Below are 21,914 nucleotides of genomic sequence, written 5' to 3'. Positions count from 1 at the left end.
GGTAAGTCATTTACAAGAGATGACTTACCTGCCCAGAACCCCTGGGGCTGGGCACTTCATACCCTGCAGCCATCAAACACACACAAAAACCTGGGCAAACAATTACAGCAATGTAAGCACAAAACAACACTGAAAAAAGCTTGCCGAGATATTGATTGCTAAGTGCAGTTTTCTTCCCATGCTACTCTGGGGTGTTATCCTGCATTGCAACATGGTTTTGCCCCATCCACAAAGTTACACCAGTTTAACTTAAATAAGTTTTTAAACTACCACGCTGGTGGCACTCTGTGTGTGGACACTTATTTCAGTTTAGCGGAAATGAATTTCTAATTACTTTAGCTAACACCCTCCGCCCCCTAAAGAGGCTTGCATTGGTTTAAAAATCACACCTTTAAACAGTGCAACTTCAGGGCATGGACTGCCACTATATTTATGTACAGCACCTTGGACAACAAGGACCTAGTCTCTGAAGGGCAACTGTAATACAAATAATATTTTAGTATTTAAAAATGAAAGATCCATTTAGAGGAACTTCACTTTTCTCTGCTATAGAACCTGTCTGTCTTATTTTTTGTTGTTGTTGTTGTTTTTTAGGCATTTCTTTATTTCTTACACATATGAGATGCTTTGGGGGAAAATGTTTAAGAAAAAACAGCCAAAATGTTTTCGTGATTTTAAAGAAAAACTTGAATGAACTGTTAGGAGGAAAATTCACCGTCCCCCCAGCAGTGCTGTCAACCCAAACCACCAAGGGCAGGGTGCCAATTGCCTCAGAAGTTTATCAATAACACAAATAAAATGTTTTTTAATATGGGAGTTTTAGACTGACAACAACCCTTTGAGGAATCAGAGAAAGCCATCTTGCTTTCCTTGATCTTGTACAACCTCATGAAATGTTCATTTCTAGTAGCTCTGGCATTTTGTGTTTCAAATTATTAGTCGCAGGCACCTTACAAAGCAGATTTCCAACCCAGCTGTGTGCTCAGATACAAAGGGCTCTGCAGTATAATGTTGTGCTTTTCCCTCCTTTCCAATAACAAACAACAGACCAACAACAAAAGAAATCACTCCAGAAAATGATCCCATCTCACGAAAACGCCTCACTCCATCGCATCAGACATAAGCTGCTTTGCCCTCACTTTCAAGGGCATGTACAGTTATCTCCCACACTTGTCCTCTCTCACTCTCTACTGAGATGTCTACTCTCCTGCCTCTGATCAGCCCATGATTCCGTCCTCCATCACCCACTTGCTAAACTTTCAAACAAGCAGCCTTGTGCTTTCTTTCACTCTGCCTCGGATGCTTATAAATTGCTCCCTAAAGCTATCTCATGATCCACCTTCAAAAGCCTCCTTAAAACCTCCTTTCCCACAATGTCTATAAAAAAACCTGACAAGCCAAGGCTGTTGGTGAGCTGAGACCACAGTCCATCACGTTAACCAACACTGTCTCATTGTTTCCTGTACTCCCCTGTTGGTCCGTGTGATTGCTCATCTCTTGTCTTAGATTGTAAGCTCTTTGGGGAAGGGACTGTCCTTTTGTTCTGTGTTTGTACAGCGCCCAGCACAATGGGTCCACGGCCAGGACTCCTACGTGCGATAGTAACACTAATAATAAGAAGACACTTTCCCCTGTTATCTTTTTCGCCCTGAAACTGTGTTAGCATCTGTTCTCCAAGCGGGGTAAGCAGGGTACAGTTTAAATCATATCCATCTCATGCAGTTATTTCTTTTAGGAAAGGATCACTTGGTGAAGGCTTGTGGCCTGGTTTTTTATGTCTCTCACTGAAGCCACAGAGGAGCTGTGAGCACTCATCCCCTCTGCAAGCCAGGCCACCTTGCTTTGCTTTTGTGCCTTGCTTATTGCTGATGTTACTCAGCCTGTGAGGTTTTTCTTTGTCTGTGAAAGTCCTGCTAGCATTTCAGTCTAAGCCCAGCCAGTGCTCTGTGCATCCAGGGATGTGAGGAAGTCAAAAGCTTTGATATAAATCAGCCTTTGAAGTTTGGAGTCACACCCAGAAGTGCCATGGACTGCTCCAATATTGCCAACCACAGTTATTGGGCAATTATCTGGTCGCTGCACTGCTGGCAGATTTAGAACAGGGATTATTAGACCCTTCAGATTCCCAGTTCATGTTGGAGGTGTCCTCTTCCATTAAACAAACTCTGGGACCGTAAAAAGCAACTCTAGCCAGGAAGAAAACATTCCTGTTCAACAGGCCAGAGCTAGTACAAATCCTCTGCACTGTGTTTGTGCTGGGGACCAGGGCAAGGCATTGCCTATAAAACTGGCCTGGAAAGAATTTCAAGAAAGCTTGCTAGCAATTCTATGATAGTATACGATAGTCTGCAAATCCTTACACATGTCTCAGCTGGACCTATAGAACTGGTGAGAAGATTGCTCGGGGTGTGGGGGGAGGAATCTGGGGGAGAACAAAACTTCAGGACAATTTACAATCAATCTGCTTTATCTAGTATCCTGGGTCAATTGCATGCAGAACCCCAGGGATGCTATTTTTCACAGGGGTGTTTGATGCATGAACATGGGCACAGGGCTGATGAGGACCCATTGCTCTCCAGGCAGGGATCCCAATGGCGGGTTCGAAGCTTCACATTCTAACGGGGCCGAGGCTGCTTTTTTAATTTCAGGCTCTTGTTTTTCTTTCTCTCTGGGAGGGGCTAGAACTGGGAGGAGGTTAGCCATTAGCATGGGAGTGGGGGCTAGATCTCGTTTCTAAGACAACAAAGCCCCTCCCCCCATCTCCTTAAAGTCAAAGGCTGTTTTACATTAACTGTATGACCACGCGGGCTCAAAGTGCAGAGGTGCTGGAGGGGATGGGCAGGGGTTCTCTCTGAGTTGGAGTCGATGAGCAAGGGGAGTCAGGAGGCAAGGCAGGCTGCTGGTAACCCAGAGCACATCTCTGCACTTAGGAGCAGAGCTGAAAACAAGGCCTGGTGGGAACGCTTGGAAAATGAATTCACAGGCTAATGAGCATGTCCAGGGTAGCTAACCCCTATGGAAGGAGAGGGGATGGGTTAGAGACCCAGCATCCAGATAATCCAGCAAGGTCATGCGCTTCCATTGGAGGCACAAGGAGGGGTGGGGGGAGGAGAGTTCTGGCATCAGGTTAGCTTAATTCTGATGGCAGCTTATTCACTCATGTCCCCTTCACGGCTCTGGAAGCGCAGTCTGGGTGCAGCAGCTAATCCAAGAGGTGGATGCAACTGCTTTGGACAAGCCGGTGGCATCCCAGCAGAATGCCTGCCATGCTGAAAACAACCGCAGCTTGGCCCTTCCGGGGCAGACGGATGGAGTACCTTTAAAAGGAGGCGGGCTCAGGTGTCTTAGGAACTGCTGGCCTGCATTTTGTGTGTGTACTCTACAGCGTCCGGGCCGGGGTAGAGGAGCGGTCAGGGTACGGGAGGGACAGTTGTTCATACTGGGAATCGCTGGAGTATGTCACACGGGGATGTCTGGCTGCCTGGCACTCAGAACCTTTGGGCGACTCCGCAGCCCCTTGAAGGGGGCATGGAGCAGAGGCAGACCAGGGTCCAACTCAGGGGACAGACAGATGCTTTTGGCATTGGTGACAAAAGTTGGAAACACATTTGACTGGGTTTCTGCTCTGTCCCCTGCAGTCCCATCCCTGCTGTAGGTTGGGCAAAAAACCAACTCCTGAAAGCTTTCCCTGACTAGTAACTATTCCTGAAAGAGGCTGGCGATCGGGCCCTAGGCAGCAAACTATCAGCGGGAGCTGAATTACAGGAGCAGACAGCCCATGAGAACATTTGGCTCGCAATTCCCACAGAAGTCTCTGAGCCCACAGCTCCCCACCCCTCCTCTTGGGAGAGGCCTGCCTGCTATGTGAGCGGGGATGCTGGTTTGTCCTTGGTGCATGTTAATTAAACTGAGCCTGTTTGATCACTGGGCTCTGTCGGGCTGAAACGTCTCTTTCATACACACTACTACTTTGTAACTTAAAACAAGCCAACAGGTGCAGCTCCTCCAGAGGGGGACAAAGCCACCGGCTGCTAGATTGCACTGGGCGCTGTTCAGCTTCTCCTCCGGCACCAGATCAATCCCAGAACAAGCTGCCCACTCTAGCAAGGGCTTAATAAGCCAGATAAACTCCCCGCTATTCTTCCCAGACCTTTGTCTTTCTCCCTTTGTGCAGGGAGGCACTGAACAGGCAACCTGGGCAGCTCCCGGCAGCAGAGAAGGAGTCCCCCCATAATGGACCCAACGGTACCATAACTCCTGCACCATAACTCGGGGCAAGAGGCAGGGCTTCTCAGCACCAGACATTCGGGAAGAGCTGGGCGGAACAGAAGGAATATCAGAGTTAAAAAACATTTTAAGCGACATAAGGCTGCAGTGTGGCATTCCTCTCCCTTTGCATAGGTGGGGGCAGAAAAGATGGGGAGTCACTGCCCTCAGGAGACTGGGGAGACCTGGAGGTGCTATTGTGCAACACCAGTCAGAGAAAAGCTACCCACCCCACATTCATCAGGTCTCTCTTCACTGGGGCAGTGCTACGCATGGACTCAGGGGCTCCACATGGGCCTCAGCTCTCAAGCACCAGCTGTTTGCCACAGCAACTCCACTTAGAGCCGACACTCCCTAATCTGAGGTCTGGGAGTCCAGGGATTTGTCAAGACACTTCCTGAATATCAGTGCCCCTTCGGGAAAGAAACGCTTCACGCAGGAGACCCGCAGCCTGCAACCCCCACACCGTGACTGCATGGTTAACGCACAGCCAGTCATGTCCCTTTTAGCTCTCCCACAAGCTAAGCAAGGACTGGGCTGGTCACAGACCTTGGGTGGGAGATGGCCTAGGAGCTGCAGGAAGTGGTGCTGGCTTATGGCGCTTTCTGTCAGCGTGGGCATTACCCGCTATCCTAACCAAACTCCGTGATTGGCAAATAAATTCTGCCTCCTTAATTGCCCTGTAGTTTCAGTCAGTGTGCTTTGCACTTCCTGTCCTACAATCCCTGCGCAGGGTTAATGTGCACTGGTAGGCTGCTGATGCCTTATGCCCCAGAGGGGAATCAACCAGGCCCTTCCCTGTCTCATAGGCTCAGTTAACTCCTTTAGAAGTGCTTGGAGACCCTTGGCTGAAAAGGCACGAACTGTAAGAGTCCAAATGTATTGTCACACAAACTGCTATCTGAAGTACCCAGCCTTGAGCTGCATTTCCTAGATTCCAAAGCCAGAGGGGATTGTTGTGATCACCTAGTCTGGCCTCCTGCATAACACAGGTCATAGAACTTCCCTGAAATAATTCCTAGGACAGAGCTTTTAGAAAAAACATCCAACTAGTTTTAACAATCGCCAGGGATGGAGAATCTGCCACTGCCCTTGGTAAATTGTTCCACAGGTTCATTACTCTCACCATTAAAAATGTGCACTTTATTTCAGTCTAAATTTGTCTAGCTTCGGCTTCTAGCTATTGGCTCATGTTCTATGTTTCTAGATTGAAGAGCCCTTTATTAAATGTTTGTTACCCAAGTAGCTACCCTCAGGCTATGATCAACTCGCCCCGTAACCTTCTCTTTGTTAAGCTAAATAGATGGAGCTCCATGAGACTATCGCTATAAGGCATGTTTTTCAATCCTTTAATCATTCTCGTGGCTCTTCTCTGCCCCCTCTCCAATTTATCAACATCCTCCTCGAATTGTGGGCACCAGAACTGAACACAGGATTCCAGCAGTGGTCACACCAGGGCTAAATATAGAGTTAACACTTAAAATAAGTTTTTTCATGAAAAAGCTGCAAGCTGTGAGATTATGGACGGTAACTGTACAAACCCAACTGCAGAGCAGCCCTTCAGTGGGCTAGACCAAGAGAGAGAAAGAAGAACGCCAGATCCTTCACGTTAAACTTTTCCTTTTTTGAATTCCAGTCTGAGGATGTAACTTGAGCTTCTGGAGGGAGGGTGCATCATTCCTGGGCTAGTGGCTGCTAGTGAGGGACTGACAGCCTGTGGGGAAACCTGACATCTCTGGCTAGAGGAGGGGCAATTCTGGCCCAGGTGGAATGTGTAATTGCTTTGAAACCAGTCTGAAAAGTATACGCATGATGTAACGTCCCCAGCTCTCCGCAGCTTTTATTACTCTGAAAGGGAACTAAGAACGGAGTTTAGTCTGGCCAGTTCAAGCCAGATGGTAAATGTCACTAAATTCATATAGCTGTCGTTAGCTTTCCGAAGAGTTGGCCTCCTTCAGGGGGGAGGGTGAAGGGGAGGAGAGAGAAACAATTTCCTAGCAAGTAAAATGTTCATTGCCCCCAGTCTTAAAAAGAGCAAGGGGAGAAAACTCTTCTCAGGGTTAAAGAGGACAGAGCCTCGGGAGAGGCACAGGGTAGGAGAGCTGAGGGAAGGGAGTAGTGTAGATTAACCTTTAGCCCTTCAGGATTCAGCCAGACTCTTAATCCAGCTCTTTTTTTTTTAATTTTGTTTTAATTGTTTTTAAGGATTTTGCATGCAAATGGCCCTGGGCCAGACTAGGCCATCGGAATGGAGAAATTCCGCATTCAGCCCTCACAAAACCAGTGCAAACTGCTGTGTTTGCCAGAGTGATTGCAATAAAGCAGCCAACAAAGAGATGCAGGGAACAATAAAGAACTGAATGGCTTAGATCAGCAGGTCCTCTCGCCGGTTGCCATGGAGACCCCCACCAGGGCTTACTAAAGGTATTTCCTGAAGAAAGAGTGCACACATGCCCACCAGCTCTGCTAATCCCAACAGGAAGTGCTTACCAGGGGAGGTGGGGATTGGCTTCTTTCTGATTTCAAAAGTTTCTCTCTATTTTTTTTTGGCCAACCTCCCCCCGGCACGTTTCTGCTGTTATGATTGCCAGTAGATCCCTGGCTGCAATACTGCAGCGGGTGGAGGGCGGCTCCATGCACAGACATCTTTCAACTCCAACTCTCCAGCCATCACCTAGGCCCCGGCCCCTGCCAAACTGTGATGAGGAGAAACAGCTTCCCTTGCGCAGAGCACAACCACAGGAGCTATTGTTGCTCACAAGAGGAGAAGCCTCGAAAGTGGAGGCCTGTTCTCGTAGGGGTGGGGGAGGGAAATACACAGGCCCCACGGGCAGCAGCCCTCCTCTGTGCACAGCAATGGCTCAGTGTGGAGTGCACACACGGCTCAGTATAGGAGTCACTGCTCCGTGGCGCTGCACCCTGCTCTGAACTAGCCTCCCTTGACTCTGGTGCTGTCGGAGCGGCGGAGGGGAAAGCTGTGAGGAGCCAGCGGAGGGAAGCTTGTCCCTTGTGGCCGTGGGCAGGGGGAGTTACACCTTTAGAGTTAGCTACGCTGACCCCCCTCCCCTCCCCGGCAAACGCACTGGCGAGAGGCCTGCCTCTTGGGCTCAGCTGGCCTGGCAAAGGCAGAGTCAGGCTGGAGCCCAGAGGCCTGGTGAGACTCCACTGACTGCCCCAGTGCAGGGGCTGGCCCTGGGATCCCGCTGCAGTGCCAGGTGCGAGGGGGGTTGGAGTCTGTGTGAACCCAGGCAGGCTGAGGGCTCTGGCCCCAAACCCCTTTCCAGTGGGGACTCTGGTCCGCAGAGACTGGTCAGTCTGAACAGCCTCCCTACGTCCTGGCGACACGGCAAGGGGCTGTGCAGCTTCAGCTGGTATTCAGCGCCCCTCCGAGCTCTCCTGATGCCTTGGATGGGAGCCACCCCTCCGCTCCTTCTCACCCCCTCTCCAGAGACTATCCCTCTGCTGAGACTCTCCAGCCCCTCTCAACCCGCCACCAGCACAGCCGTAGCTCCTCTCTGAATTCCCAAATCTCCACCAGCGTTGGGGGTGGAGGAGGGAAACGTGTCAGTCTCCTGCGCCCCCAAAATCACAGGGCAAATCCAGTGCCTCCTGTAACTGGCCGGGTCATGCACGGAACTAGCAGAGGGTGGAATAGCTGAGATTCCTCCTGATGCCTTTCTGCAGCCCCAGCCTTGCCATGTGCCTTGTCCGCATTCACCTGGCCTCCCTGTTCCCATACTGCAGTGTGAACCCAAACTGCTGCCTGGCCAGGTTGGAAGGAAGGAATGCAGCCTCTCCCCCATCAGTCTCCACCTCCCTTGGACAACACCACTGGGGAGAGGCGCATCGCCCGCCTGAGAGCCTTTGGTTTACTGAGCTGGACTGGGATACTTCAGCCGTCACTCTTCCTGATGCGAGGGCTCCATTCACCACCTGGAGCTTCTGTCTCCTGGGGATCACGAGCCCCTGGGTCCCAGGGACGGAGTCTCAGGAGGAACCAAAACCTAAGTGGCTCCCTCTTGAGAGGAGGAGACACGCATGCCCAATGTCGAGAGGGTGATTGCTAACCAGGGCGGGGGGATATTGGACCCCGAGCACATTTAACTTTGGCGCCATGGCAGCTCTTTCCTCTCCATAGCAGTGGAAAGCCCTCTGGGATGTATCCATTATCTCTGGAAACCACTTGAAGTAAGAAAAGACCCTATCTGTGCAGCCCCCAACAGCAGAAATAACTCCCCACCCTTTCCTGTTGCAGCAGCTTCCCCACCCATGGCCTCACAGCAATTCATGGATGTTCATTCACTCCACTTGGTGATGTCCCAGGCGGGGATTGGTCTCACCCACCACTGAAATGCTGCCACCTCTGGGGAAGAATGTGGCACCTGTTGGCACATTAGGCCCAGAAGAAGAGAGTTTGATGGAAGTTTATAAACATTCATAAAATCAACGTGCCTCATAACAGTGGTGACTCCACAATCCCTGGGGGAAGGAAGTTAATACACTTGTCCTCCTGGGATTCCTACATTTTGTATGAGACAAAGCAGCATTTAATTAATGGGCATCACAGTGTCTTTGCAAAGCCAGCCAGAATAAACCTGTGCTATTCCCCTGGGATGCGAGCATCCTCCTCGAGATCCCTCCATCCACTGGGACCCTTTGGAGAAGGAAGGCTACTCAAAATAAAAGCTTGCACTGAGCTCTCAGATGGACACAGCAACCCCTGGCTGAGCCGCTTTCACTCCTCTTCCCTTTGTGCACTTGCTATGGTCCTGGCAAGCAGGAGCAGCATTAAAGAGCCCTGAGATGGATCCTTTTAGGGCAATCATTCCTGGCTTTTCTGTGAAACATTAACTCCGGGCCTAGCGCTTTACCTGGCGGGAACTGGAAATGTGCAGCCTTGGAGGGGGTATCCCAGTGAGCCTTTGTTCTCCTGATGTTTATATTGGGCGAAGGGCTGCAGCAACCTGTCCCACCTGCAGTGCACAGACAGGTGGGGATCCGGTGTCAGGAATGTTGCTGAAGGAGAGATGCCAGCCCTCCTGAGACACTGCAGAGACCTTGAAGACCTGCCTGTTCCCAACAACACAGTGTCTGTGAAACACTTAGCTCCAGAAGGGCCCCAGCTCTCCCCTCCTCAATAGGGTGAGGATGCAAAAGTCACTGGGCCTGCTGACACCTGAGGGACATTCAGAAGGGAAGGAACCATGCAACTGACACTTGCAAATGGTGGAACTTTACATAACAAACAGATCGGAGCAGTTTCCCAGTGCATCTGGACAGGCTTAAAAAGGGAGTAATTCAAGGCTGATCATTAAGCCAAGAGGCCTGTGGAAGGGAGATGGGGCAGGGGGGAAATTTCCCCATGTGGAGCCCACGCAACCAAGGCAGAGATAGGGTTTCATCCAGGCTTCAGAATCTAGCAAACCCACCCCAAATCCCTGGTTCCCATCGCCAGCTGAACAATGGAATTAGCCCAAAGGAACAGGCCAAGCCGTAACAAGGAAGGAGGCGGAGGTGGAAATCAGTGATTTAAAACCCTTGAGGCAATTCCAATCCACTTCCAAACGCAGGGCACCCGCTCCACTTACAGCTCTGTCCCTGGGCTTTGCTCAGATGCAGCCCCATAGAAAGCAGGGAACTGTGACTTCTTTCCGGGCTCTTCTGGGAGCCGGGAGGATGCTCTGCTACTTGCTGTTACAATTTATAATGGTTGAAAATTAATTGCTCATAGCAGGTGCCTTTTGGTCCATGACACACACCATGAATCTCCTCCCTTGCGTCTCTGACTCACTGCCCCTTGTGGGCAGAGAGGAGCCGGGGCACTGACTCACAGCCACAGCCACCGGGTGGCAAAGCACCAGGAGTCTGGGAGGAGGAGATGAGTGAACTCCCTGGAAACCCTCCAGCCCAAGACAGCTTATGTTTTATATTCTCAGTCCCTTGGGAGCACAAGAGAAGCCACTTGCACTAAGTCCATTAACAAGCTTGCCCAGACTTCCCCTCTCACCAGCTCTGGCCAGGCCAGGCTGCTTTGGGACAGGGGCACCGAAAGGCAGTGTCTTCAGCAGCACCGCTCTGCCATCCAGGATGGGTTTGCTAAGAGAGCAGGACCCTTCATCTTTTATCAGGACTTTCCATTCCTTCTTTCTCAGTGAAGTGTTGGATTGGCAGCCTGGAGAAGAGAGCGTGGGGTCCGGGCTGCAGGCAGGGAGGGGAGAGTCCAGGACAGGAGCTGGGGAAGAGGAACTCTGCTCACTGCAAACATTTGGAGGAAGGGAAGCAGGTGAAAGCTGTTTCCCAGGGTCTGTCTCCTGGGTGCTCATTTTCCTGTTATTTCTCTACCTGTTTCAACGTGGTGAGCAGAGGGGTGAGACACAGCCCAGCTACTAACTGGATTTCACTGCATCTTAAATGCTTTGATTTCAGGCAAATCCCATAAGATGCCAGCTGTCCTCACCATTAAAATTGGAGAGGGGGGCACAGTTCGACCCCAGAGCGACGAACATGGTGAGCTGTGTGCCTTGGAGGGAGCAGGCTTTCTCTGGAAGGATGGTAGCTGCTGAGATAGCTGGGGGTGTCCCTTCCCAATAAATCCTCTCCTGTTCATTTCCAGTGCTCTGAAGTGCTTCCCCTGACCCTGCGCAGCCTATGGAGCGGGTAGCTGCGGTACCCCAGCCCCTCCGAGGGGTCCACTGCCATCAGTCCAAGAGCAGGAGACTTTGCCACAGGGCAGAGGAACTTTTTCTGTTGTTTGTAAGACTCCAGTGAGGAGCTGCTGGGATAAATCTGATCCCTCTGCCTCCCTCGGGGGAACTGTGTGTTGTAAAAACAGTGCCCCAGCTGCTAAATATGATCTCTGACCTCTAGCCGTGCACTGCGCGATAATAGCTCCCCCCACTCATCTTCTTCCCCCGGAGCTCAGCAATTAATCACAGCACCAGACACAAACCATCACTCGCTACATCCTGCTTCGACTGGCCTCCTGCAACTGCTGGCTGAGCTCTGCTGGGCTCAGAGACACCTCCCCGGCCAGACCTTGGGGCTAAGGGGAACCCATCTAGCTACCACAGTCAGAAGGAGCGGCAGGAGAGCTAGACTGGGAGTCACTTTTCTATGACCCAGGGCATATCTAGGGCAACTCCGAAAAGTCCCTGGTGTCCCCTGCGATTTACACCAGTATGGAGAGGAGAGAGTGGCCCAGCGAAGAGCAGCTCCTGCCAGGTTCTAGGGCAATTCCGCAGCAACAGAAACATCCCCAACTGCTCTGGAGCAACTCGCCAGCCCCTGAAGGGCGCCAGCCCTGGACAGGCCCATAAGCTACCCTGCAGGAGTCTCACTTGACTCCAGCTGGTCAGCGAACATCCACTGCTCTGCGAGAGTCCTTCCAGCTCGTTGACTTTGGGGCTCTGGCTGGCAGGGTGGGAGTGGAACTAGTGGGAAAGAAATGTGGAGGGAGAACAACACCCAGAAAGCACTGCCGGCAGAGGGGGCGGACGAACTCCAGAGGCGCCATCCCAGAACATGCAATGCCACAGCCCCTGCGGGGAGGGGGCTTGCGGGTCCTGGTTCCAGTTCCCATTGCACACGCTGTGGAGCTGACCCATCACGCTGCAGACAGCCCAGCGACTCAGGCTCCCACTGGTGTTGGCTTGCCCCAGAGCTGTCCCTCACCTAAGCCCCAGTACACCTGCCATCCTGCCGCTCCGGTCACTCATCCACGGAGCTGGAACTGCAGAGTTAAGGAACAAGGATTACAGGAAATGTATCTGTGGAGGCTCCACCACCCACAGCAAGGGCTTCATCTGCCTGACTGCCTGGAGATGATCCATGGCCTCTGGGCTGTGGGTTCGAGGATGATCTTGCCCCCTGCCAAAAACACCCCCTAGCAGGGGGTGGGGAAGAGCGAAGGAGCCTTAACTTTCCAGGAAAGAGCCAGACAAGAGGCTGGAAGATTGGCTTCCTCTCCCACTGCCCACTGGCAGACACCCACAAGATCATGCTCCCTGCCCCCCTTTGAGAGACCCCTTGCAGATGGAGCGGGGGGAGCTTAGCCTTTTAGCCAGCTGGGCTAGTGTCTGCAGTAGAAAATGGACACGCCTTCCCTCCTTGCTACCAAGGGGAGAGGGGATACAATGGAAGTGCAGGCCACAGGGCACTCGTGCTGCCCCAGTTCTAGTGGCGGCCACAATGCCCTGCAAAGCCCACAGCACTGGTCCAGCTGGATTTAAAGTGACCGGCCAACCGGACCCTGAGAGGCAACACGGCAGCGAGCCAGCAGCACCCAGCACTTTGCATAGTCAGCTCTCTCAGCAGCAGGTGGCCCAGGTATCTAGCAGTTCTGGGGGAGCTGAGGCCCATCGCTCAACTCATCTCCATGGGCCGGCATGTGGGTCAATGCACAGGGCCTCAGGGGGGTGAGGGGAAAGGGCAGCGTGATTCCTTGCAAAGCTCAACTCACATGCTACTAGCAGAATCTCTGCCCTAAGGAAAGCACAAACCCCGAGAGGGAGGGAGGGAGGGAGGAGTCGGAGAGGGAAAGAGGATTAAAATACTAAGGGAAAAAACACCCCAAAATATCCCTGGGGAAAGGCAAAACAATGGACCTCTAGCCCCCTGTGGGCATGCTCAAGAGAGGATGGATGGGCAGGAGGATCAGGCACTGGACTGGGACTCCGGAGATCTGGATCCTGTTCCTGGGTCTGTGCTTCTGAATTGGACAGTGCTTGATACCACAGTGCCAGGCACAGTACAAAACCCCAGAGAGTGAGGATGGAGCTTTAGGCATACGCTGGACACACGGATTAGACAGACCTCAGACCAGGAGCGTAAATGGTGGATGAGGACACGAGCATGTTGGGGAAAATAAACCTCTGTGAGTTTCTGCAGGTTTTCATTTAACCTGAAGACAAAGACTGGCTTTGTGAGGGAGACCGAGTCTGCTCATGGAAATACCTGGACTTTCCCGTTTAACTAGATGTTTTACCACCTCCAAATTTAGGGAACTATAAAAGGCAGTAAGTGCCCATTAAGATTTTATTTGCTGCAGATTTTTCAACAACTGGTGGGAGCCCTGACATGGGCAGAATTTCACCAGACTCAACGAGGAGGAGGGTTGGAGACTTAAAAACCTTCCTCTCCTGCTAAAGCAGAAGCTGCTCTCCCAGCGCGAGCCCTGGGGATTATTACATCTCTGAGAAGGGAGTGTCAATGCCTCTAAAACAGATGTGAACTGAAACCCTATAAACATAAAAACCGGAGTCCAGAAAAGCTGCTGCCTTTGCAATGAATGGGACCCAAGTGCAGTCACTCACTATTCCCCAGGTGACGCCTACCAGGCCCCGCAAACCACTGCACTCGTTAAAAGAGAAACAATTCAGTTGCCTCCCTGTCGCCCATTCGCTTGCCATTAACACTCAGGTGGGCCTGGCACACCCTGACCTGCCCAGCTGCTTCCCGCAGGGCGAGAGGTCATTGGCTGTGGCGCTGGCAACCCAGCACCTGGCCTGTGGGCACAGGAAGGAAACGAGAGTGGAAGAGTCTCCTCCCGCAGCAGGCCCAGCCAGCTCCACCCACCAGTGCCCACAGCCTAAAAACCCAAACTAAAAAGGGAGGAAATGATCGGGACCCGTTCTCCTTCCTGGCCTGTTAACTGAGAACCGGGTAGCTGCCGCCACGGCCTTGCACGGGACAGCGGCAGTGAGTCCCCACCGGCTCCAAAGCGTTCCACAGATGTACTGAGCTCAGTCTCAGCTCCACTGGGCGCTAGGCAGGGATCCTTGTGCCCAACTTCCAGACACACAGGCGGGAGGGGGCCTGCCCAGCACGAAGCACTGACCCAGCATAGAACCCAAGGACCTGCTGGTGTTGTTCAAATGGGTGCCTAAAGTTAGGTTCCCAAGTCCTCCTTTGGCACCTAAATAAGCAGCCTGGTTATCCACAACACTGAGCACTCAGCAGCTCCCGCTGCAGCCACGATTTGCCTACTTGTGCCCTTAGCACAGGGCCCTCCCTCTGCCCGAGAGCTATCCTACAGTGCCTGAACACACCTCTCCGGTTAGACAGCAGCGAAGGACACAGAGACCCTGGATGTGACGCCAGCCTGGGGGAGAGCGGGCTTCCAAACAATCCTGTTCAGGCTGTACAAACCCCCTCCTGGCAGAGAGCAGTGCAAAAGGCAGGTAAAATGTGTGTACATGCGGATCTTATTGACCCTCTCCTACTGGATATTTGAGGGTCCATCCACACTGGGAGCAGGACCAGGCTAGGTACAACCACTTCCCAGCGTGGAGTCCACATGGACAGAGAATGGTTTTCTCTGTGAACAGCCTCCTAGTGGGTGCCAAACGACAGACTCTGCCCCCAGCAGGGTTCCTCACCATGGCTGTGTCAATGTAGCAGTGCAGGGGGTGCTGGGAAATGCTAAAGCTCAGTGCTCATTTTCTAGCTGCTTGCTCTGACTGAACTGCAGCTCAAGAACATCTGAAGACAACGGAGCAGACTGGGGCAGGGAAAGGGGAAGGGGAGTCTTCCCTGGAATCCTCACTAAGCTCTCAGAAGCTCAACACAGCCCCATCACTCCAAACCCGGCAAGCTACATCCCATGTACCGTCACGGTCTCCACGCCCCATGGAGTCACTCTCTGGGACTAAGGAGAGCCAGTCCTGCACCACCCTTCACACACCTGGGGGAGTTTCAATCATATTCCAAAGCTCTCTAGGAAACATCTCCAGGGATGGGTGGCTTTCTAAGCAGAACCCTGTTTATTCAAGACAACTGCATATTGGAGAGGGAAAAAAAGAAGCAAAGGAAGTTAAAATGCCAAGAGGAGAGCTCAAAGTTTGCCATGTTTTGTGGCACCTCTGGGCTCTGTGCTGAGCAGCAATGATGGCCTCTGGCTCCAGAGCCAGTTACTACTGTCTGGAAGGCAGTACGGGGACGGGAGTGCCAGGATGCCGGCTCCTGGGCTTGCATCACCCTGTAGGGAAAGGTGAGGCCATTACCATGCATGACAGTTGTATCTCTCTGTAGCGTTCTAGAGCTCCCATCACTGGGACACATTGGTGCCAAAATCGGTACGCTAGCCAGTACACCATGGCTGTTCATGCTTTAGGCTTGGATTTGCAAAGCAGCCAAAGGGGGTTAGGCACCCAAATCCCATTGAAATTCAGTGAGAAAATCCCAGCCTTATTCACCAACACGGCTCACTTGTGGTACCATACACTTCATGTCGTCCTGACCATTCCAGCATTGCTGTGTTCCCCTAGGGAGTGGGAGTGCTGGATACTCTCCCGCAAACAGCAGCCACCATCTGGTTACAGCCCTGTTCCTCCCCTCCAAGCCATCAGCTGCAGACAGACAAACCCACCAATCACTGCAGAGAGACACCAGCACTGGGACTTCTGCTCTTTATCCCGGGGCATGTGTGGAACAATTAGCCCCCATGGTAGGCACATAAAATGGATGCCAAGCACACAATACCTTGGGGTTTGGGAGGGAGGAAGAGGACGGGTGGAGAGGGGGAACAATGAGTCCTAAAGACAGAAATGCCCCACAGAACATTCTTGTGTAGTTCATGCCAAGCTGCAGTAAGTCAGAACGCCTGCGCATTGGTGACTGATCTGTTTATTCTCTGCCTCGCCGTGGGGAAAACCCAGGCTTTGAAATGCCCTAGCGTTACTCGATTTTGGGGGGCTGCCTGCAGCGCCCAGGCTGGCATTGGTCCAGGCCCATTAAATACGTGGCCATTACACCTCAACATGCCACCGGCTTACAGAAAATTACAGGGGGAGAAGGGAAACACAAGCCTCCCAGCCTAGCCGGGGAGAGGCAGGTTCCCTTGGGTCTTGTTCATAGCTACTGGCAAAGAGCAGGGGAGGGGCTGTGACTGGTAATAGCAGAGTTGCCTGGGAGCCAAACCCATCTGATACCCTTTAGTAACAAATGGTGACTAGAGACAAGTGGGAAGCTTGAGTTTGGGGGACCTGGTCTAGCCCCAGGAAAAAGCCACTTCAGCTGTGGGAAGCCCGTGCTGCAGAAACGGGCCGAGTTAGCACTCGCTCTGCTACCACCCAGTGAGTGTGTGGGCAAAGCTTGGGAGACCTGAACAACCATCAGAACTCGGGCCCGAGGCAGCACCAGGAGCACCAGAGGCTTCTGCCAAAGCCAGGAACTCAGCCAACCCGCGGACATATGACAGACAAACAAGCGACGGGCAACGTTCCCCAGTTCCCCAACATCTCCACAGTCCGCTCCTTTTCGGAACGGTGCTTTCATCACGCACACTCATGGCCAGTTGAGACCAGACCGATCACCCACCATTCATGTCACTCAGGACCCAGACCAGAGCTCTAACGCAGTTCTCAGGTGAGGGCAGGCTAGTGCATTCCCCTGCTGAACCCCTCCATCCCCAGCGGTGCCATGACCACAAGTCAGTGAGCCGTTTACCATGAGTTATTCCAACGCCACAACCAGACTCCCCGACATTCAACGCAGACTACCCAGCATCCTTCAAAACAACTAGCCAAGGCAAGGCCGGTACCTGTCTTGTTATATAATGGGGGAAGTCACCACACTGATCTCCAGCTACAGCTCATCAGAATGAGGGAAATGATTGCCATGAAACAGAATCAGCTCTCCCGCAGACAAGGGGGAACCCCTATCAGCTTTGAAACAACCTGGTCAACATTTTTCATTGCACACGTTTTTTTTTCCAGATGAAAAATGGCCTTTTTTTTTCAAAAAGTTTCTTTTGATTTTTTCCCCTTTTTAAGAAACATTCCCTTATGTTGTTTGCTTCAAATGGCAGTGTTCCTTTGGCAATACTTCCCGTTTCCCATCCAGTGGCAGCTGACGGCTGCTGAGACGCTTTTGCAGCTTCTCGGCTCAGGGAAGCCTGTCTTCCCCTAGCACAAGCACAAACCGTTCACTGCGTTCACTGCAACAGCCAACATACTCGCGGAGAGCGTTCCTGCTGCAGGACTTCAAAACAGGCTGTGCTTGTTTCATAAGAAAGTCAGAGACACCCAACATCTTATAACAATTCAGGAGCAGCAACTCAAAGAAAAGGGGCTGAGAACAGACGTGCCTCTTATCCCCGCGACCTGCCCTTAAAAGGGCTCTTTCTGTCACATTTCTATTCACTAGCAGCAGGAGCTCTTGACTCCGGCCAGAGAGACTCGAGACATGAGAGGAGCAGAAGGGTGTGGTTCCTCTTACCTTGGTCTGGCAGGGTTGGTGCTGGCCTTGCACTGCACAGCGTGGCTGTGACCAGCACAGCCCAAAAGAGGAGGCACCTCCAGGTAAACATCCCAGTTCTACTGCTACTGGTTGGCAACCGGGCTCCAGAACTCCATGGGGACTCCAGTCTAGACTGCCTGCTTGCTAGCTGGGGCTCGCTTAATCTTCTCTTTCAAACTTCCAGTGCCTTCCAACTGCCAACCAGGAAACAAGAAGAGTTAGATCAGGAGTAACGCAGGTCCATGCGCAGCAACAAGCCGAGAACATGGGAAATCCTCTCTCAGATTAAACAGCACCCGACGTGGATTTTTTTTTAAAAAACTGTTTGTGTTTAAATCTATGGGGACAAGTCGCTGCTATTTCTAGCCCTCTCTTTGATTTAAAATACAAGTGTTTGCAGCTCTTTTTGTCAGTGGGTGACATATGCCACAAAAGAGAACAGCTCCACAGCGCACTAATAAAGTCACTCTGTGTGTGTGACCTTCACAGCTAATCTATAAACAGTGACGTTTCAGTCTGGACTCCACTGGGAACCTAGGGTCTGGCTGCACTTCCAAATTTGGGTGCCTAAAGCGAAGCACCCAAAGCCACATTTCAGCACCTCAACGCAGTCACCCAGTTCTCAGAAGTGCATTTCCCCTGGGCTGCAATAAAGCTGCTGAGGCTCAGCACCAGAGCTGCTCGGGAATTTTTCAAAGAAAAATGCCAGTTCGCCAAAACCGAAACTGTTTGCAGAAAGGGAGGGTCTGGACAAACCTCCCGACTCAAACAAACCTTGGCAAAAGGTCCGAAAAACCTGTCCAAATGTCCAGTTTCGGCATTTGCTAACTGAAAAGTTTTGGCTTTTCATTTTTCATTGCTTATTTTGAAGCACACAAGTTTTAAAAGGCCTGGCCTATGTCACAGTCTCACAAGATCTTTTGCTTCTATAGCATCTCTCATCTCAAAGCGATTCAGGAGCTTCAGAAACTGACCCAGATATATCTGCACCCACCACTGGGGTGCAACACAAGTGACCCCACCAGCACCACCCAACAGTAACGCAATGAAAGCAGATATTCCCATGCAATTCCATGTGTGCTGCAGCAGGGCTTGAAAAAAACAGAACAGTAACTGTCCTTCAATAGTCTCCAGCTCTAATCAGGAACATAAGGGGGGGGGGGGGAGAGGGATGTGTGCACGAGCGCTCAAACACATGTAACACAACAGAACCAAATTTATCTGAACTCCTCTTATCCAAAGCTTCCCATTAACCAAAACCAAACAAACTTTACATCCCTGCTTCTGTTTAGACGGAAGAGATTCTGCTGCGTTGAGCTCTGTGAACACAGGTTTTGCAGTATGACCCAGCTGCCCTTCCAATTCACCCCCGATCGATGTGCACTCTTCCAATAAATGGCATTTGATCTCCACTGAGTGACATGCCTAGCTTGTTGTGAAGAAGCAGAGAGCTTCAGGATCTGACTTCCATGGTTTAGTCTCCAGATCACTGGAATTGGAAAACCCAGACTTCTGGAACCAGAGGGTTAATTTGCATCCATTAGCTTTTTGCTCCTAACTTAAGGATACCATGTGCAGAAGATCTCTCGATCTCCCACCCTGCAGCACAGAGATGGGCAGGACAGTCTGGACTGATAAGGGCTAAAAAACACGTTTTGATTCTAAAAGTGAAACACACACATAAACCCACCAAACTGAAACCAGCAGTTGGGGCCAAGACTGAAGACACCAGGGGAAGTGGAAATTTGCCTGGATAAAGCTGAGCACAGTCCTGCTGCATCTGGGCAGCTGTGAAGCTGTGCGGCTCAACACAGGTTCAGTCACTGTGTTCCAACGAGACCCAGTTCAGCCCTCCGGTGAATGAGAGCAGCTCCCAGTGAGGTCAGGAAGGGCTGGGCCAAGGGCTGCGTTTGGCCAAAGATTGTATCCTCTGTGACTGAGAGTGAATTGGGAGCATTCAATGGCTGAGTCCATCCCCACCCCCGCTTAAGAGAGTGGATGGCTGAGTCCACCCTCACCTCCCCTTAGGGGAGTGGATGCCAAGCGCCCCACAGTTAAGAATTAGCCTGTAGCTGGCGGTGTCAATAGCTTTCAGAGGGGTGGCTCACTAAGGGGGAATAGCCAAAGGCAGCCCAAGGAAGTTCCTCAACAGCCCTCAGCCTTAATGCTTGGAGGCTGATCATTCCCAGCTTGCAGTGTCCCACCCTGAGATGAGCAGCCTGGCTGCAGTGTGTTCTGGGACCTGTAGTCTCCATGGGCTGCACCACCCCAGTTTAAGTGTGTGGGGTGTCAGCACTCAGGTTCCTGGCCCATTGCCATGCCCTCTATTTAGCCCTGCCTTCAGTGCCAAGTCTTCCTGCAGGCAGCTCAGAGACCCATGACTGGGCCCCATCCTAGACTCCAAAGCACAGACCCACTCAGCCGTCCCTGGCCAACACCCTCCACAACGGGGTTAAAACAGAGGGCTAAGCCCTGCCTTCTAAGCACTACCCTTGACTTTGCAATGGCATAAAAGACACGGTCCCCTCACCGCTCAGTCATTAATGGTCCCAGGGGCACTGTGACAGACCCAGCATGTTAGAGACCTACCCAGCTAATTACATTCTGCCTTCAGAACCACCCCCCTGCCTTTTAGTTGGCCATAAGATTCTTCACTTCCTGTCCTAAAACATCAGGTCATTCTACTGTGCTTGGTTAAACAGCGGCTATGTTTGGCCCCAGATGTGGCTGCCATTCCGTAGTGGGTCAAGTCGCCTCTCTATATCTTACCTACCAGTATGGTGGATGGGAATGTGAGACTTCGTTAATGATTGCAAAGTGACTTGAAATCTGGGGCTGGGATGTGCTGTCCGTGTAGAACTGTGTGTTATTATCCGGATGATGATATTGATGCTCTTCTGAAGAGCCACAAGGCAGTGGAAAATAACCTGAATGGAAGCTGTAGTTTTCCTAGTTGAACTTTAAAAAGATTCTTCAGCTCGGGGCTCTCTGCTTTTGTGCCACCAAAACCCTGAAAACGGCTCTCAAAGGCAGTCCTGCTTTGCAAAGTGGCTCGGGTTTAGGGGCAGTGTGTTGATACTGGCAAACACCGGCACCCGACAGACAAACACCGGCTTTATCTCCACGCACCGGCATGCTCAGGCGCCAGGCAGCGAGTCTGAAAATAGTTTATTGAATGTTAACAATTTACCCGGGGTTAGGAGAGGGAGGGAATTCTTTGTGGAAAAAGAAGTCTTTGGTATTTCTGGAAATTATTTTCCGTCTCCAAGTGGTTTTGTTTATCAAGCGCACACGCTGCCCGGAACATGTCCTAATGTGGACTGTCCTCGCGAAGGCCTCTCCTGAGTGCCGCGCTTTGCCAGGGCCCGCGCAGGGAGAAGGCAGCACAGCTTGAAGCAGCAGCTCACGCAAAGTGAGTCAGTGCTGGCACAAAGCCCCACAAAATTCTTCCCCTAATGCACCTCCGAGACGGCTCATTCCAGCTGAGTCAAGGGGAGCTGCTTCCTCAGCTAACCAGGACCGAATACTTCCATGGAGAATCACCAGAATCAGTCATCAGCAGTGATCTGTCCCCTGGCTGATGCTGGAAAAAGTGACAGAGAAACAGTGACAACGCAGATCAGAGAATGGGAAAGGAAGTGACCCACTGACGCGCCGTTAAGTGTTGGAAAGAAGCAGCCCGTCAGCAGAGCAGAAACAGGCAAACAGGGAGAATGAAGGACAGGAACCTCTTCCACTGGCGCCTAACCAAACAGCCCATCCAGTGCAACCAAAATCAGCACTGAAAAGCAATTAGGCAGCCAGAGCCAAGGAGTTTACAGGGAGGAGCAAGACTGGGACTTACCGGCCTGGCACGTTCCTTTTTAAAGCTAAAACTCCCCCTATTGGAAGGGCTTGTCCTGAGTTGCAGGCCCATCACTGGCAGGAACAGAGCTTTGCTACAGAAGCGCCTATATTCTATTGACACATCCCTCCATGTCTGGGCGGCTCTTCTGCCTTGCCCCACCCCTCACGCGCCCCAGGTCTGTTCCATGCCGAGGCCCTGGGCACATGAGGTGAGGAAGCCGGGAGAGCATTTGTACCTATACAAACAAAGATGTGACTCTTCTCAGTGTTTGCACAGCTTTTCTATAAATCTGAACCGAAAATGGTTCATTCCCAAGGGCCGGAACATGAACAGGGCTGCCCGTCAGCTCCTTCCAGTGTGTGGAACCTAGTGCTACCCACAGTTCTATGCCCCTATCCTTCCCGGGGCACTCTGCAGAGTTTTTATTTTTCAGGGGAAGATTTCAACAACTAAAAATGGAAATGCTAAGAGAGAAACCATACCTAAGTGCCCCTTAGAGACCTGGCTGCAGAGGCTACAATTATGACCAGGCCCAATTACACCCACACTTCTATTTAAAACGGCG

At 51.7% G+C, this 21,914-nt stretch overlaps 1 protein-coding gene across 8 annotated transcripts in view; it reads right to left on the bottom strand.

Annotated features, from left to right (window-relative positions):
* Window positions 1-21,914, bottom strand: part of FGFR1 (fibroblast growth factor receptor 1) — a 128,881-nt gene that overhangs the window by 98,276 nt on the left and 8,691 nt on the right. For all 8 annotated transcript variants that reach the window (XM_084614992.1, XM_084614994.1, XM_084614993.1 and 5 more), the window contains exon 2: window positions 17,482-17,696. In XM_084614992.1, coding sequence (XP_084471118.1) covers window positions 17,482-17,572 — 91 coding nt within the window. In that variant the 5' untranslated portion in view covers window positions 17,573-17,696. The remainder of the gene's footprint in view (window positions 1-17,481; window positions 17,697-21,914) is intronic.

The sequence above is a fragment of the Lepidochelys olivacea genome (assembly GCF_965140295.1).
Source record: "Lepidochelys olivacea isolate rLepOli2 genome assembly, chromosome: 26".
In the NCBI taxonomy this organism is placed as follows: domain Eukaryota; kingdom Metazoa; phylum Chordata; order Testudines; family Cheloniidae; genus Lepidochelys; species Lepidochelys olivacea.
The sequence above is the reverse complement of the archived record's forward strand: the minus strand, read 5'-3'. Positions and strand labels throughout refer to the sequence as shown.